General features: G+C 37.2%; 2 protein-coding genes across 2 annotated transcripts; one reads left to right on the top strand and one right to left on the bottom strand.

The window, feature by feature from the left end:
* The first annotated feature begins 2,142 nt into the window (after positions 1-2,142).
* LOC136210605 (putative transferase At4g12130, mitochondrial) lies at positions 2,143-4,990 on the top strand. The gene is made up of 5 exons (XM_066001941.1): positions 2,143-2,621; positions 3,623-3,876; positions 4,042-4,140; positions 4,296-4,454; positions 4,541-4,990. The coding sequence occupies exons 1-5, from the start codon at positions 2,212-2,214 to the stop codon at positions 4,783-4,785; spliced, it is 1,167 nt and encodes a 388-aa protein (XP_065858013.1). The 5' UTR covers positions 2,143-2,211; the 3' UTR covers positions 4,786-4,990.
* A 1,946-nt stretch (positions 4,991-6,936) lies between these two features.
* Positions 6,937-10,008, bottom strand: LOC136210604 (LRR receptor kinase SERK2). The gene is made up of 4 exons (XM_066001940.1): positions 9,243-10,008; positions 8,911-9,171; positions 7,957-8,829; positions 6,937-7,813 (listed from the first exon to the last, which is right to left on the bottom strand). Exons 1-4 carry the CDS (start codon positions 9,670-9,672, stop codon positions 7,281-7,283), a joined length of 2,097 nt encoding a protein of 698 aa, XP_065858012.1. The 5' UTR covers positions 9,673-10,008; the 3' UTR covers positions 6,937-7,280.
* Positions 10,009-11,751: the final 1,743 nt, after the last annotated feature.

The following is an 11,751-nucleotide window of genomic DNA, read 5'->3' as shown; positions in this document are numbered from 1 at the left end:
CTCTTGGACCAAATAGTTAAGGTATTAGATGGTATTGTGCTATGAAATGAAGGTAATAAAGTATTAGGAAAACTCTGTGGCCATTTGATTGAAGCTCTAAATGGACCCATTGGGAGTTTCTCGTACTAGTAGGCAATTTCCTTTTTGAGGTTGGTTGGGAATAACCATCATATGACAGCGTATTTGGCCATTATAGTTTCTAATAACAGTTTGAAGTTTTTAACGTGCATCATAGGATCCTTTATCCTATTGTATTGCTTCAAAGATGGATACTTAAAACCACGAGGCACCGACTCCTTCAGGATGCACAAATAGAGCGATGAATTGGTATATGTGACGTCAAGAATGCGAGCATCTATTCTCGCGTCCGCCATGACTCTCTTTAACATTCAGCTTACTTTTTCACTAATGAGGTTGTACATTTCCTCTATATCCATCAAAACTTGGTAATTCTTGTGACCTTCAGAAGAAGTCTTCTTATGGGGTGACCATCAAGCCTGAGGGGATCTTGGTCTAGTAGCCTTTCTCCAATGTAGATGTTGATCACGAGGCTTGGGCTCGATGGAATCCATTTGAAGCTTTTCACCATCCATATGGGGATTTAGGCTCGATGGTGTATTTCTGAGCAAATGTTTTGCAGGAGGAGAACATGGTTCTTCATATGATTCTTTCGAGTTGCTTTTACTAAAAAGCAGTGTAGGTGACCTAAAGAGACAAATCATACGCGGACTATGCTCTCTCTCCTTAGACCTTCCTCTTGAGTCTGCTCGCTTGGAAGTAGGTGAGTTATCCCTCCATCAGTGGCAGCTATAAACGGTATGATTTCTTGTAAAATAAGCGACTAAGTTCTAGTTGTTCGAGTGTTCGATAGCTTCTTCAGCTGCCTTCAGTTGGGCTTGAACTTGCGTCATCTCCGCAACATGCTCTTTTATGATCTCATTCATAACGTCTTGGACAATGTCCATGTTATATATGACCTGCTTGATGATTGTGTCCATGAACTTTTTACTATATGCATAAATCTAGTGAGCCCATACATTCGTTCATGCATTTGGAGTGATTTCCATGAACTAAATTATATTACCACTGACATCCAAATGGGTCTTGGGTTCATAAGAGGAGTTTGCATTTGGGGAAGTTAATGACTCGAGGGTGGAGTATTTGAGGTGATGCATGAATGCAGTATAAGTTCCACAATCATTGCATCAATTTGATGTGGAAAAATGCGAGGAGGAACTCCTGATGTGATTTCATATGACAACTTATTAAAATAAGACAGAAAATATATCAAAAGAGGGGTCGTAAACCATCGACCTAACTCTAATGCCTAAATTACAGAGTTTTTAAGAAAGGAGTTGAAGAATAGTATAATTTTAGAGTTTTGTTATGATGTAGCTTTAACTATATTTTATTTATTTATTTATAGGATGCTAGGAGCAATTCTGGCAGTTTGACAATTTGTACACTCTAGTAGAGATTCGATCCTCTAGTAAGGACGTCAATATAAATTATTTTCCAATAAACTTGGAAAGTAGGCAGGTAAAGCTGTCATCCTGTAATTATCAACATAAATATAAAGATGAATGTCTAACAAACTCGTAATTCCCTCACATTTGTCCCATGGTAAGACGGTTATGTTTTTGCTACAACACGCTTATTGGTCCATGTGCTTGACATAATTCGGTAGATATAATCTAATAAAATGAAATTTAATATGTTGATAATGTGGGGATAATATCACAGTAGTTTTTATACAAAAATTTTAATTTTGATTTTTTTTTTTAAAATGCAACATCCATATCAGCAACTCTTTATAGTGTTCACATGGACCTTGAGACCAAATGAATTGTGGTCATTCACCATTAGATCTAGACTGGTTAAAATCATGGGATGGAAATTTAAAACATCTTAAAGTTTATATTTAATCAACCTAGATCTAACGAGAATGACCACAATTCATTTAGTCATCAAGATTCATGTGAAAACCACTGCAGCCGATCAAAGAATTTAAGAAAAAAATTGGATTATGTGATAGTTATTTTCAATGCAAATAATCTGGTGTTTCCTTTTGCCAGCAACGACACACGTATTACAAACCTGAACTCTTCAAATCCACGTGTCACCCACCCAGTTCAGTTTTCCATGCCTCCCTCCCTTCAACTTAAAACGCTCTATCTCCTCTCTCTCACATTCCTCAAAACGACATAAAAGATGCACCGTTTTACATCCATCGCCCGCAGCTGCCACACTCTCAACCAAACCACTGCTTCTTCCCGCTTACAATCTCGGGCCGTAATCCGGTTCAGTGGTCCAGACACCGTCAAATTCCTTCAGGGTTTGCTAACAAATGATGTACGGCGATTCGGTGAACCTCCGGCTGAAAGAACCTCATCTCTCCCCACTCCCAATTTGACCACAGTCTCCGTTCCTCCTATGTACGCCGCTCTTTTGACGCCTCAAGGAAGGTTTTTGTACGATTTGTTTCTGTATAGACCGGGTCGGGCTAGTGAGAAGCTCGATAGAACAGGATCCGCGCCTGGTTCGGACTCGGGTGGCTCCGTTGAGCTGTTGGCGGATGTGGATGCTTCGGTTCTTGATGAGCTCTTGCAGACTTTTAAAAGGTTTGTTTTCTTTTTTTGAATTATTTTTATAGCTTAGCGGCCTTAATGCGTATTGTTTACTGTTCCAATTTTACAAATGGATTGATACGTAATTATAGTAACTTTACATTGAATTGATTAGTATGTCTTAATGTTACTATTTTGCTCAAATATTTAATAGTATATTGAAGCTCGATTGAAGTTGGTAGCTTGGCAAGTGATCTTAATAGCATTTATGTTGGGATGAGGAAGAATTACTCTTCATGAATTCTCATTTAGGAAATTGGATTACAGTAAATGAGCATTCTTGATCCAGGCATTTGTTTTTCGTTTTTTGTTATTCATAATCATGTTTTAAGTAGATTAATACAATTTTACTATGTCAGCGCCCAAAAATGTAGTTGTGTTTAGCAGATGGTTTTGTCTAGGTTTCCTTATACTTAGGAGTTGGAGTCTTTGTAGTAATTGTTTTTGTGGTAGGGAGGAGAGAGTTTATTTGTCAACCAAATATCACCGGGCCTTACGCTTACGAAAAATGAGCTAATGTGGGAAGCTTCTTCTTATTTGCGGAGTTGCATTGCATCCTCTACCTGTTCCAAGCTGATTTTGTTATAATGGACTTGATGTTTGGTAATGCAAGGATGATGCGAAAGAGTGTTAAGTGTTGTTATATTGATTAAGGGGGTAAGGTTTATGAAAATTTACTTTGGATTTATAGGGTTTTGTGAATCTTTCTTTCCTTGCCCCATCAAGGTAAGAAAGTTGACTTCATGTACTAAGTCTTAAGTCTATAAGAAATGTGTAGTCAGTAGATAGTAAGCAACAGAAAAGCCTCAAATTTTCTTAGTTAAAATGGGATTGAAATGGTATTTGATAATTGTTTCCCCAGCCGTTTGATGAGCATTAAATCCTTGCTGTTGTTTTTATCATTTTTCTTTTGGCTTTTTCCTCTATTGTCGTCAATTCTTTACATAGTTTCTCCGGAGAAAAAAATCTTGATTGTTAGCCTCTATATGATGTAGATATCGTTTAAGGTCCAAGGTTGAGATTGAGAATGTGGCAGAAGACTTCTCTTGCTGGCAGCGCTTCGGTGGGAACCTTGCTGGTAAATCGAGAATTGCAGAAGAGCCAGATGCAGCAAATGTTGGCTGGGGCTCTGGCGTTGATAAGTCTGCTCAGTCATCTGCACACGGGGATGAGCATGGATGGCAATGGTTTCAGGATCCTAGATTGGAATGCCTTGGTTTCCGGGGTATCTTTCCAGCTAATGAGACACGTGAGTTTTATGAGTTTCTTTTGCTTGTGAAATCTTTGCATGCTCATAAGTTAACACCAGTTGGCTTTTGAAGTTGGTAACTGTTGCTGATAAGCCTTTTGAATAAAATCATCTGTGATTTCGTTAACTTCGAACTTCTATTAACAATAATTTGGTTGGTTGCAGCACCTTTGGTTGAGGCTGACAAAGAAACAGTGGAAGAAAATTATTCATTATGGAGAATAGAAAATGGAGTTGCTGAAGGCTCAACTGAGATTCCAAAAGGTGCATCCTTTTTTTTTTATAATTTTTTTATTTATAAGATAATTCACCTTGAATTGTATTTGATGACATTAATGTTTTCTGTTGGAAGTGCCATTTAGTTGGCTGCCTCAGTTTACCCTTCTTTTGCAATTGACTTTTTAAATTGGAACTTATAGGCGAAGCAATGGCTCTTGAATATAATCTTGCTGGTTTAAATGCAATAAGTTTTGACAAAGGATGCTATGTGGGCCAAGAGCTTATTGCTCGTACGCACCATAGGGGAGTCATTCGTAAACGTTTGCTTCCTTTAGTGTTTCTAGATGAGAATAAAAGAGGTAATTTTATCATCCTTTTGGCTTCTATATGGGATTACATGTCCATATCATTACATTGGGAGTAATTTTTTTTCTCTCTAATTCAGAGGCTGAGCAAAAAGTTGCTCCTGGCTCTGAAGTTATTGACACTACATCTGGCAAGAAGGTTGGTTCTGTGACAACAGCACTCGGTTGTCGAGGGCTAGGTCTTTTGCGTTTGGGGGACGCATTTAAGGACCCAGGTTCATTGGCCGTACAAGGACAGGAGGATGTAAAGGTTGAGGCACTTCGTCCAAAATGGTGGCCTGCAGAATGGTTTCCAGAGCATGAACAGTATTCTGCAGTTGCTTAAAATATAGTTTTAGAAGGCAGAGGTTCCATTTTTTTATTTGATCAGTCCTGCACAATTTTTGGCTTGTTCACAGCCAATGCGGAATCCCCATAACCATAGACTCGTAGCTTGTTTCATATGTAATCCTATGAGAATAAAAGGAGGATGCTAGAATACATGTTGTAATATTACCAGAACAATTAATAATATAGAAAAGTTTCCCAAACTTTTGGTTTTTGGAACGTCGTGGTGAAAGTTTTGGTTTGCAGTGGACTACTTCTGGCTTTTGAAGCATTTACGTGGAAGAGGTAATAGACGACAGAAAGTTGAATCTTTTGTAGGGAAGAAGTGGTAAGAGGAGAAGATGTGGACGGAGTTTTGACTTCAGCAGGGCCTCTGCAGTTCTTTTTTACCTGGTTCATATAGCAGTAATGATTATGGTAAGTTAATCATCCACTGGTTATCAGGTTACATTATATGTTAATTATATAGATTTCATCTTCCCTTTTTTGTATCTTTTTTAAGAACGTGTTTCCTTCTGAACTTTCAACTCCTGAGCAATCTTAGTAGAGGTGCAAAAGTGAAATGAATCTTGCATATCTTCAACATTGTTGTTCATATTTCTATATTGTGGCCCCTTTTGTCATAAATTATAGTTTATTAGATGGGCTTGGGGAAAAGAGAAGCTGATGGTAGGTTCATGATTAGCATACTTGGCTTCATGTAGTGATACAAAGATGGTAGGTGCGAAACAAGTCGGATTTGCTGAATTTAAACCTAGAATGGCACTGTAGATTGTGTTATATTTGCAGATGGGTCAATAAATTCAGCAAGAAATAAGTAAAGCTGCTTAACATCTCTGGAAGGTCAAAGTTGCATTTAGGATTCTTGTTTGTAATGCCGATATTTTAACTGCAATAGCAAAGTTGGCCACAAAAGTTTTCCTTCAATGCAGGATTAAGATTTCCTGTGCTTTTACTGCACAGATTAGGAGTGAAGTAAGTAGCATCCAGAATATACCCAGCCAAACCATATCTTTCATGGGTTATAATTGTTGGTTATATTAATGGGTTTTATAGTTTGGATGGGTTGTACCTTTGTACCAGTTTCCTTCACCTAGATTGAGAGATCAGTTGGATATTTGCTGCATTGTTTGACTGCACTTGAGTTACGTTCCCTGCCAGAAAGACTTCGGCTACATGATGGAATCTGTTTCAACTTGGAAGGGCCATATTAGTAGTCTGACCCAGAGAACTTGTCCTCTTCCATTGGTTCTCGTCGTCAATTGTACAGTGTGCTTTTGTTGTGGTGTCAAGTGGAGCCAATCCTCTCCACAAGTTAGTCCAAACTTGTTTGAGGGTGACATACCTGTGTTATTTTGTTATTTGCAATGTTTTTTCAGCTTCATGGTTGGTGGACCTTGTGCTTTCACTGCTACTAGGGTATAGATGCTTGCAGCTGCATAATTTGGTGTGCATTTCTTGAATTGCTGGGATCTCATGGGATGTTTGTGTCCCAGTGGCAGATCGAAGCAGTTTTTGCTAGTTAGTGGTGTATTCAGCTGAATACATGCGCCGGTTAGGAGAACCGAAGAGTGGCAAAGGGATGTAGTGGTGAGGGGTAGGGGAAGACCTAAGCAAACTTGGAGGAGGGTGATCGAGAGTGATATGAGTTTACTGGGAATTGAGGAAAATATGGTAGTGGATAGGATGGAGTGGAGGGAGCGAATTTGTGTCGCTGACACGACTTGATTTCACGGTTTTATATGATGGTTCATGTTAGCCGACCCCGAATCATTTCGGGACTAAGGCTTTGTTGTTGTTATTGTTGTTGTTGTTGTTGTAGTGGTGTATTCAGCTGGTACTTGAGGATAGTTTCTTCTAGTGGTTTGTTTTTTACTGCGTTCAAATGGTCTACTGACTCATTGTCGATGTCTCGAACTAGCATTTTGCTAAACGCTTCAAAATTATTATGATTTTATTCTTCATAATCCAGTACTTTAGTCAATTTTAGGATTGAAACTTCATTTAACACATTAAATGTAATGGACACAATCCAGTTTTTCACATTGTTTGAATGTGGAAATTCTTGAAAGGACATTTTATTATGTCAAACTTGCTGCAACTTTTTGAGTGGTAACATGTTTCCATAAAAATTATAGCCGCATGAATAGATTGTGTGAATTATTGTGAGCATTAGCTAAACATTCAGGTTACATTTATTACCAGTTAACTCTAGTTATTTCTGTAATCTATAATATTCACTGGAACAAAAAGAGGATGCTATTTTCATTTCGGGATATCTTACAGAGGGCTGTGCTATTTTCTCTTAGAAGCTCAACAAAGATCTTGTTGGAAGTCATAGGAAGTTGATTCTCCTAGCCGGTAAGTAAATCAGCTCCAACTATAAAAAAACAATTTAACTTTCCCATCTTTCTGACCCTTGGTCCCGTCCAAGGTACAAAGCAAAACAAATAGTAGCCCAGTTCAGTGAGTTCCCTTCCATTGTTTGCATAATCAACTCTGAGATGTTCCAAAAATAGGGATGTGAGTAATCAAAGAACTAGCATGGCTTTTGTTCAGCTCTTCGTTCAGCTCTTGAATGACGGCTTCCATGGTTGGCCTATGATCAGGAAGCTCTTCGGTGCAAGCGAGTGCAATTTTTGCAAGCATAGCTGCTTCAGATTTGGAGAAATCTCCTTTAAGATTGATGTCAATAAAATCTTCATATTTGCGAGATGCAGCTGCCAGACGCATTGAGTTCGAAATCAACTGTTTACCAGAAAGGATTTGGAGCACGGTCATTCCAAATGCGTACATGTCACTTTTTGCAGTAAAATGCCCAGTCGTTACATACTCTGGAGCTAGATATCCCATTGCAGCACTTACTTTGAGGGCTGAAAAGACCATGTCATCTGCTAGAAGTTTAGGAAGGCCGGAGTCTGCAATCAGTGGCTTGAACTGCTCATTGAGGAGAACTTTCTCAATAGATATTTGTCGATGGATTATAGGAGGTCTGTTATCTTCATTTCGGTGCAGATATTCAATACCTGTTTGATACAATCATAATACTGAACATTATAATTTTTCTAATGCTCTGTACTACACAGCATACATATGGATCCCTTAAAAGGAAAAACAAATTACAGTGGCTGAGTCACGAAATGGGAGAGAACATTAGAATGAAGCATACCTTTTGCAATGCCATTGACAATGGAAACCCTCTTCCGCCAGTCCAGAACATGGCTGCTTCCATCTTCTATATCAAGATATTGTGACAAGTTTCCTTTTGGAGCAAAATCATAGACGAGATAGCATTCACCTCTACCCATAGAAAAACAGAAGCCTCGCAGCTTAACGAGGTTATCATGTGTTAGAGATGTCAGTAAGTTCAATCCTTTCAAAAATTCATCATCTTCAGATTTGCAGCTTGTTATGCTAATGCTTCTAACTGCTACTAAAGAACCATCTCTAAGTATTCCTTTGTAAACAGATGAGAAGCTGCTCTTTCCCAATAAATTCATCTCGGAGAAGCACTGAGTAGCAGACTCAATCTCCTCCAGGTTGAATCTGAAGTTATTCAGACTGTTTTTGGGGAGTCCAATGCCATTTCCATTACCAGCGAACGGATCCCAGACATTCGAGTACTCAAGGCTCACTAGTGGGGAGACACCAGCTCTGTGGCTATGTAACTCCTTAGCCTGATCTGTGCTTGACCTTCCATCAAAGGACTCAGATGATGTGTTTCCAATCTTCTGTTTTCTCCGGCGGTACAATAAAAAGATCAGAAATCCAGCACCCATAAAGATTGCAGTAGCTGTGATACCCCCAGCAACAATTGCAATTTGTGGGAATTTTGATGAATGTGAACAGTTAGTTTGGTTACAAGGTGGTTCAAAAATTGCAGATACAGGTATATTTTTAGTGGTATTATTTGGTCTCATGGGTTCAACATCGTTGATATTCATATTATCATAGGGAGTGCAAGCTCTTATTTTGGGAAATGCATCTCCACACAGGTCCTTATTGTTCTCAAAATGAAACCCTGCATTTAATCTCTGCAAAGCTTCATATGATGAAAAATCATCAGTCTAAGCCAAATATGCAACACAAGACTATATGTAAGGCTTATTCCAAAAAAACTTACCAGAAGGCACCATTCCGGAGAGAGAATTATTGCGAATGTCTAAAAGTTCCAACTGAGGAGAAATAGATATTGTTGCAGGAATTGGACCATACAAGCTATTAAAAGCTAAATCAAGCCTTTTTAGCACTGGTAAGCTCCCTAAGCTGGCTGGAATTTGCTCTGTTAGTTTGTTATATTGCAATGCAAGTACGATAGTCTTTTTTAAGGACCCGATTTCTGTAGGTATGCCTCCTGATAGCTGGTTACAACATAGCTCTACAACTGCAAACCAGATGCAGAATAAGTTACCAGATAGGTCAGAGGATCAATTAGCTAAGAATTAAATTACTAACCTTGGAGACTAGCCATGCCACCAATCTCAGGCGGAATGATACCGGAGAGATTATTCACGTTGAGATAAAGATCAGTCAACTCCATCAAATTCCCCAATTCTTTCGGTATAGTTCCGGAGAGGGAGTTGTAATGCAAATAAAGACCCGACAGGCATTTGAGCCCTGCGATTGCTGGCGACAAATAGCCAGAAAGACCCTTTCCCTGCAGAGAAATGTTGGCCACTTTGCGGTGACCATTGCAAGCAACTCCCTCGAATGAGCCGCTGCATGGATCTCCGTCATTACTCCAAGAATTTAACAACTTATTACTTGGGTCTAAAGCAGACTTCAATTCCATCAAAGCTCTTAGCTCGGGATTTCCACAAACATGTTGCAGAGTCACTAGAAGAAGAAACAGAATGACAAGGGAGTGAAAGTAGAAGAAACCCATCTGCCTTTTTCTCCCTTAGAAACCAGGTGAACAAACACCGTTCATCCAAAGTCTGGTTTTCAGCAGAAATCTGGGTCCTTTTTAGATTAGAGATCTACTTTTAGGCGAATGGGAGTTTCATGATTGAAGTTGGAGGAGGATAGAAAGTTGTAATTTTATTTGAAACAGGAAGTATAATGAGGGTGCGATACAGACAAGGTGCAACTGCAACGACCGTGGATGAAGAAGAAAAACAAAAAGTGGAAAGTGATGCAAATGGGTCCTATTTTGACGTGTTATATAAATGAGTTTGAAAGTTGGGACATTTATTTGGATTTTCGTTCATATTCAGTAGCTTTTGAGGGGTCACAACACAACCATTTAAAATCTATACTGACACTATAGCAGATTCAAATCCATTATTTGATCAATAAATTACTGTACTTAGTTCCCTTTTAGTTTTCCATTCTGTAATTCTTTTTGGTTATTCTTTTCTCCCACTCTAAACAGGTACACAGAATAGTAGTGCTGGATTAGGATTAAGACAGTTGTTTCATAAAGAAAATTAGGGCTATAAATGAGTTAAGCCGTTCGTGAGCAGCTCACATTTGGTTTACTTTTTTTGGCTCAATTTATAAATTGAGTCAAGTTTGAACACGATGAAATTCTGCTTGAAATCTTGTAAAACTTGATTCAAAATCTCGTGAGCCGGTTTGATTACAGGTTCATGAACAAATTCGATTAGGAATAAGTTTGGTTCGATTGTTTTCTTAATAATAATGTTTTTATAAATAGAGAAATGTCAAACAAATGTAATTTTGTTTAAATTTTAAACTTTTTGAGTTATAAAACAACATAAAAAAAATTATAAATTAATTTATGAACATAATTAACAAGTTATTAATAAGCAACATTTGTGAATAAATTTACACAAAGTTTATAAATAAAATGTTACATAAGTTTGAGGTCATTAATTTTCTTTGTTATATAAGTTTGAGGTTATTAATTTTCCAACAAGCGGATACTGAAATCTATAAAATGTGGCTGAAATCTATTAATTTTCTAACAAGCGGATACTGAAATCTATAAAATGTGACTGAAATCTATAAAATGTTTTATAAGTTTGATGTCGTTAATTTTCTAACGAGTCGATGCTGAAATCTGAGCTTTGTGGATGACAGAAATAGTCACTGGAAGAGTCTAAGGTTTCTCTGTTTTTGGAGTTGAATTAAAAAAATAAAAGAATTCATACACTAACAAATAAGATGCAGAGGTAACATCAAAAACTTTTTCTCTAAAAAAAAGAAAAACAGAAAAAAAAAAAAAGAAAACAACAAAAACAAAAATGAACTAATTAATCATAAGATTAAAAGGAAAAAAAAAAGGCACCTTTAAACAAAATGACAATTATCTAGTAAAAGCTAAACACTCAAAAAGTGATTCATAAAGATGAACATTTTTATCACTATATATTAGGAATCCAATTGGTAGATATAGTCAATGTCATCAATTTCAAATTATTTTCTTGTATTCCTTGCCATATAGTAATTAAACAATTGTGCTATTTTTAAAAAGGCTTAACACATCATTTGCTTATTAAATTTGTCCAAAAAGCTTGATTGACCTTCTAAATTTTTAAAGTGCCCCGATAGCCTCCTGAACTTACATAAAATGTTCAGTTAGCACCCTAAACTTGTGTAAAATATAATCAATTGATCACTCGGTCGTAAAAAAGTAAGTTAAATGCGTAATATTTATTCCACGCATCTTAGAATATTATTTCATAATTAAAAAATAAATTAAAAATGAAGTTATTACTTGTTCAACTATACAACTTGTCTTCTCTAATATTAGAACTGTATACCCCGATTTTGGTCGTTTTACTTTTACTAAGATTCGTACAATACATCTTTCGCATTTAACTTACTTTTTTTTACGACCGAGAATTGTTTATATTTTACGCAAGTTCAAGGGGCTAAATGAATATTTTATGTAAGTTCAGGAAGCTATCGGGACACTTTGAAAGTTCAGAAGGCCAATTAAATTTTTTAGACAAATTCAAAAGACAAATGATGTATTAAACCTTTTAAAAATGGGACG

Source organism: Euphorbia lathyris, chromosome 1 (assembly GCF_963576675.1).
Source record: "Euphorbia lathyris chromosome 1, ddEupLath1.1, whole genome shotgun sequence".
In the NCBI taxonomy this organism is placed as follows: Eukaryota; Viridiplantae; Streptophyta; class Magnoliopsida; order Malpighiales; family Euphorbiaceae; genus Euphorbia; species Euphorbia lathyris.
The sequence above is the reverse complement of the archived record's forward strand: the minus strand, read 5'-3'. Positions and strand labels throughout refer to the sequence as shown.